Consider the following 5357-nt stretch of genomic DNA (forward strand, 5'->3'; position numbering starts at 1 on the left):
AGTTTTGTACCTGGATTTTAATTGAATACATTTCATTAGTGGCTTTTCCAGAAGGTAGTCAGTCATTGAAGTTAACCAAATCATATTCAAAGCATGCAAAGTGTGTGAAATGCAAGGTTTACCAATAAGATGATTTATTTACAAATTTAACAAAGGCTAATATTTGCTATGCAAATAAAAAAAATTTGATTGTCAGGTTCTTTCACTGTCAAAGGAAGGGTTAAGTGGTGGTCAGAGTGAGAGAGAAACCACTCCCCCCAATAAGAATTACTTACAACCTGAACAGAAACTAAACTAAATTTCACTTCTATCTGACCATCACAGAATGCAGATCCTTGCGCTGATCCTTGGGATCCTGCTGCTCCCTAAAAGCAAGTTTTTCCTTGGTTATCTGTTCTTTAACATTTTAAAGAAAGTTCTGTAATTTCAATGAAACTTTTTTTTTATTGCTTTTACATCATGTTATTTACAACCCAGCAAAAAATGTGTCTACTTCCTACAAATGATTGCACTATTTATTGTACTTTTAGCCCTTTGTTTGAATCTATTTATTTTAGTTGGAGTTTCAGGATTTGTCCATACGGTTAATGCAAGAAAAGTTGATTTAACTCCTTATTTAAATGTCTTTTATCAGCATGTCCATTGGAATGTTATGAATGCATACCAGGACCATCTGGAAGCTGCAATGAGACAACAAAAGAATGTCCATTCAATACTCAGTGTGGTTCAGTCAGAATGATTTCAAATATGGGTAAAATGGTATTTTATAGTTCTTCTATTATTTTTTGAAGTGACCGAGTTTACAATGGTTCCTCTTTGGTTTCAGGTGGTTCAGAATTTAAATTTATGGGGAGAACTTGTGTTACGCCTGATCAGTGCTTCAGTGGCTCAGTAAACTTTGGATTTGCCCAAGTTGTAATTAACAGCAAGTGTTGCACCTCTCATCTGTGCAACTCTCAAGATGTCCCTGGTAATTTACAACATGTTTCTTGGTATTTTGAAATAGTATTTCCTGTTGTGATAAAGAAGTAGATTTTATTAATATTGTGGAAAAAGTTACAAAGTGAGCCAGGTTTAGGAAAATTAATTTTTTCTCAATCACTGAGTTCTCCTGATGGATGAGGATTAAAGCATCCAGTATTTGCATATCTGATGTTTTTTGGCACTTTGATAAAATAATCAAGGAAACAAATATGACATATATATTTGTGCTTCATAGATTGGAGCATACCCTCGCCAAATGGGAAAAAATGCTCGCAATGTGATGGAAATGACTGCACCAAAACTTTAACCTGCAACAGAAATGAGGACTACTGCATCTCAGCAGCAGGTAACAGGCCTAGAACATTAAGTTTCTGTATGTTTCTTTTCTGCTTAGAGGAATATTCAGTGATTCCTTTTTTAAAACTTGCAGCACAGTAGAATAATTTTTGTTTTCTCAGTGAATGCAGGAGGGGAAACTACTAAAGTAAAGGGCTGCGCCTCCAAGATGATTTGTTCAAACACACAAACTGCACAGCTCTCAGGAATCATTGGAGAAGTCAGCTGCTGCCAGGGTGACCTCTGCAACAGTGATACAACAACAGCGTCACAGCCCAGCAGCACAACTGCTGGCACAACAACAGGATCACAGCCCAGCAGTACAACTGCTGGCACAACAACAGGATCACAGCCCAGCAGTACAACTGCTGGCACAACAACAGCATCAAAGCCCAGCAGCACAACTGCTGGCACAACAACAGGATCACAGCCCAGCAGTACAACTGCTGGCACAACAACAGCATCAAAGCCCAGCAGCACAACTGCTGGCACAACAACAGGATCACAGCCCAGCAGCACAACTGCTGGCAAATCAACAAGTACCATCCTTGTATGCTTTGTGGCACCACTGATCGCTTTGGTCTTGTTCTCTTAGCTGATGAAAAAAAAATAGCACAGCCCAGTTTTTCTTTAAACCTTCACAATACTTCCACATATTCACCAAGAGTTCGCTCAAAAAATATAAAGTTTCATAAACAACAGTCTTTTTATTTTTTCTCAAATATTTTAAAATTTGCTCCTTTAAAAAAATGTACTTTATGGATTTGTGCTTTCTTTAACATTTCTAAAACATTTTGAACTGATACTCGAAGGTTAAAATGAAAAAAAAAAAACATCAGGCAAATCTTGTAAATGAAACAAATGCATAAAAATAGTGTCAAAAAGTGCAAAGTATGTATACTCATTATTATGTCATTAGAGAGAGAGAGAGAGAGAGAGAGAGAGAGAGAGAGAGAGAGAGAGAGATACATACATACATACATACATACATACATACATACATACATACATACATACATACATACATCAGATCAGGAAGATAATTAAAAGGCTTCAAACATCATCTGGTTACAGGTGCATGTCATTGTTAACATGTGTACGTAATTATACGTATATATCTAAAATATCCATCACAGTTAATCTGTACTTAAACTGTATTGAAATTTACTTTGAGAACCACCACACAAACTGATTGCAAAGCATATTCTACTAAAAAGTCACTGATCATAAAAATACATAAATAAATAATTTACAAGTCTGTCCTATGAAAACAATTATTTGCAGCTTAATAATGCTTCAGCAATGAAATAAAACAATCTTAAAGAGGATTCAGTAAATGAACTGATTCAAAAATAAAAAGAAACAAATCACTTTAATAAAACAGAAATATCAATCAAATGAACTCAAAACTACAACAATTCAGTTATTTAAAGAAGCTTTAAAAAGGCCTTGAGCAGCATCAGGATTAAAAGAATAATGCAGCATAGTTGTTATTCTTCTTTAATCGTGGAGACTTCTAATTAGTATGTATTTAATTATCTAGACCCAGATAGCACTGAGCTATGGACCCTAGCCTTAGATCTTTGCCCAGTTGGTTGTTTAACTTTGCAAACAACAGATGAAAACTACATTGCTACATTTAGCAGAGGTCACATTATGAGTGACTTTGTGTTACACAAACAAAACATGGATAACTTTCACATGAAGAATTCTGTAAAATGCAATTCTTGTTGTATGTTGCACACTTAGATTAAAAGGAATTGAAACCAGCATAGCGTTGTGAGTCCGCCTTTACTGTAACTTCTGCAAATATATAGACATTTTTATACACTTGTACACCATCTGACATAGCTTTTGTTAGGCGCACTGTATTATGGTGAGTGGCCTGGCTTGTTTCAAACTCAAAACACCAATACTTCTTACAGTAGCATAAACGAAATAACCCTAAACAAAAGTCTGATTCCCAGGTCTGAATTAACTGTGATTACAGCCCAGTACAGGTAGACATCAACCACAGTGCCACGAGGTTTTCACACAAACTGGCAAATTAGCTGTAGCTGCTAACCGGTAGCTTCATGGCTAATCTACATTGCTAACAATAAATATACACTAACCACACATGATGGGAATTAACAGCCAACTTTCCTACATTCCCCATGTGGACTTATCTTAAGACCAAGGTCAAGTTATTTACTATTTTTATCTGCTTAAGTGCAAATATATAGCCATAGTAGTATATTGTTACACGCTTGTACACACTTTCACACAGCTTTTGTTAGGCGCACTGCATTAGGTGAGTGGCCTGGCTCGTTTACTCCCACTTCAGCTGCTCATTTCAGGAGATACTCCCTCTTGTGGTGTAACGGAGAATAACTACTCTTCCAGCGCTATGTCTCGTTGGAGACTGGCGCACACATTATTTTACAACAATGTGTGCGTGAACAATCAGAACATTTTCACCAAATACAATATTGTAAATAAACGATTATGGGGGAAGGGTGTCTTTTTTTTGTTAATGTCTTCTTTTTTTGTCATTTCTTGTCCTCACATGTACAATTTTTTTTCTCCTGCTCATTAAATTTGATTGGTGACAGTCCCTGGATAAGCAAAAGAAGATGGATGGATTAAATTTGGTTAGTGACTTATCCACAAGTATCCCAAGATATCCACTGAGTGCTTAGTCATTCAAGTTAACCAAATCACATTCAAAATATGCAAAGTTTTATGGCTGACCTAGCTGCCAAAGGTTCTCAATAAAAAACATTACAGAGATGCACACAGATAGAAAAATCCCCAAAAGCAAGATGACTTAACTACGAAGTTAGCAATAACTGGAGCTGGGGGAAGAATTATTTATAAACTAGCAAACAATATTTTTAAAAATCTAATACTTACACTTTATTCAATATGTAGAAAGGGCAATCATAATTAAGCTGTTCAGTACAAGTTGTAGATTCAAGCTGCTCTTCATATTTTTGGCCACCAGGTGCCACAGAAGAGGACTGAGGTTTTTATCCTTTCAAGACTAATTTGACTCACTTATGATCGGCACAGGGTTTTATTTATTTATGTATTTTGCTCAAATTCACCAACTTATCATGTTTATATTACATTGACTTCATGCAAGGTCCAGTTTTTGGTCTCTTGTTATTGAATGTCCCTCTCTGTCTGTACACTGCTAAAAAATAGATTCAGTTGTTGATCTAAATGTACCCCAGTACATTTAGATCAATGTCCTACATGCAAATGCCCCCAGTTTCTTTCAGAAATCATCATTATTAACAGTCTCTACACTCTGTGTAGTGTTGTAGCATGCATCTCACTAGTGTTAATCTTAATCAGGGCCTGTCTCATCTTTGTACACTGCCTCAGTAAAATGAGGTCAGTACAATTTTAATTTTGCTTCAGCCAGCTGTGTTTTCAAATGTTGTGTGAACAGAATCTGCAGAATATCACAGCAGTTAATCTAACAAGTTGATCAGTTGTTTTGTTCTTTTTTCTGCTTTGAGACATTTTTCCACTTGTAAAATATGAATTATGAGCAGTAACAGCGTTACTTTTTTCAGTAATGAGTAATCTAACGAGTTACTATTTCTATCGTTACAACGCCGTTACCGTTACTAACAAAAAAACGCGGTGCGGCCACGTTACTATTTTTCAACAAACAGACAGCTGAAGCTGTCTTCAGCTTAGCTCACCTTATATCAGTTGTACGGAAGTAGCTGTCTATGTAAGTAATCGGGGCGCTGCAGCTTTAAGCAGCAGCGCGCGCTCCCGCGGGCGGCAATCACTTTCTGCCCGACGATCACTTTTTGGCACAGCACCTGGAGCTCAGGGGGCAAAACATTTGCATGAGTGCTGCTGTTTGACTGAGGAAGAATATAGTAATCGTGGTAAGCCAAATAAAACAACCAATTTAAGATGACAAAGCAACAAGGTGATATATACCAGTTTTTAAATTGTGCTGATAGGCCACGTCATGTCACGTCAGTCATGATAAACAATACATATGCGGCGTTTTTTCCGCAATAGTTTCG

The 5357-nt window shown here is 36.6% G+C and overlaps 1 protein-coding gene across 3 annotated transcripts; it reads left to right on the plus strand.

Moving 5' to 3' along the window:
* Nucleotides 1–325: 325 nt before the first annotated feature.
* Nucleotides 326–3016, plus strand: LOC146563572 (urokinase plasminogen activator surface receptor-like). 3 transcript variants are annotated; one of them, XM_085290749.1, is made up of 6 exons: nucleotides 326–371; nucleotides 635–751; nucleotides 827–970; nucleotides 1220–1330; nucleotides 1443–1587; nucleotides 1861–3016. In XM_085290749.1, the coding sequence occupies exons 1-6, from the start codon at nucleotides 326–328 to the stop codon at nucleotides 1913–1915; spliced, it is 618 nt and encodes a 205-aa protein (XP_085146875.1). In that variant the 3' UTR covers nucleotides 1916–3016. The 3 variants fall into 3 exon arrangements, with proteins under 3 accessions (XP_085146875.1, XP_085146871.1, XP_085146874.1); XM_085290745.1 differs by having other exon boundaries at nucleotides 326–386; nucleotides 1443–3016; XM_085290748.1 differs by having other exon boundaries at nucleotides 1443–3016.
* The last annotated feature ends 2341 nt before the right edge of the window (nucleotides 3017–5357 follow it).

The sequence above is a fragment of the Mchenga conophoros genome, linkage group LG11, assembly GCF_057382185.1.
Source record: "Mchenga conophoros isolate Kocher_MC1m ecotype Shallow Benthic linkage group LG11, M_conophoros_male_GT1.1, whole genome shotgun sequence".
Lineage (NCBI taxonomy): Eukaryota > Metazoa > Chordata > Actinopteri > Cichliformes > Cichlidae > Mchenga > Mchenga conophoros.

Coding starts and splice junctions, on each gene's coding strand:
- LOC146563572 (XM_085290745.1), top strand. CDS start 326: ATGCAGATCCTTGCGCTGATCCTTGGGATCCTGCTGCTCCCTAAAAGC. Junction 971..1,219: donor CAACTCTCAAGATGTCCCTG/GTAATTTACAAC, acceptor TGTGCTTCATAG/ATTGGAGCATACCCTCGCCA. Junction 1,331..1,442: donor CTACTGCATCTCAGCAGCAG/GTAACAGGCCTA, acceptor TTGTTTTCTCAG/TGAATGCAGGAGGGGAAACT.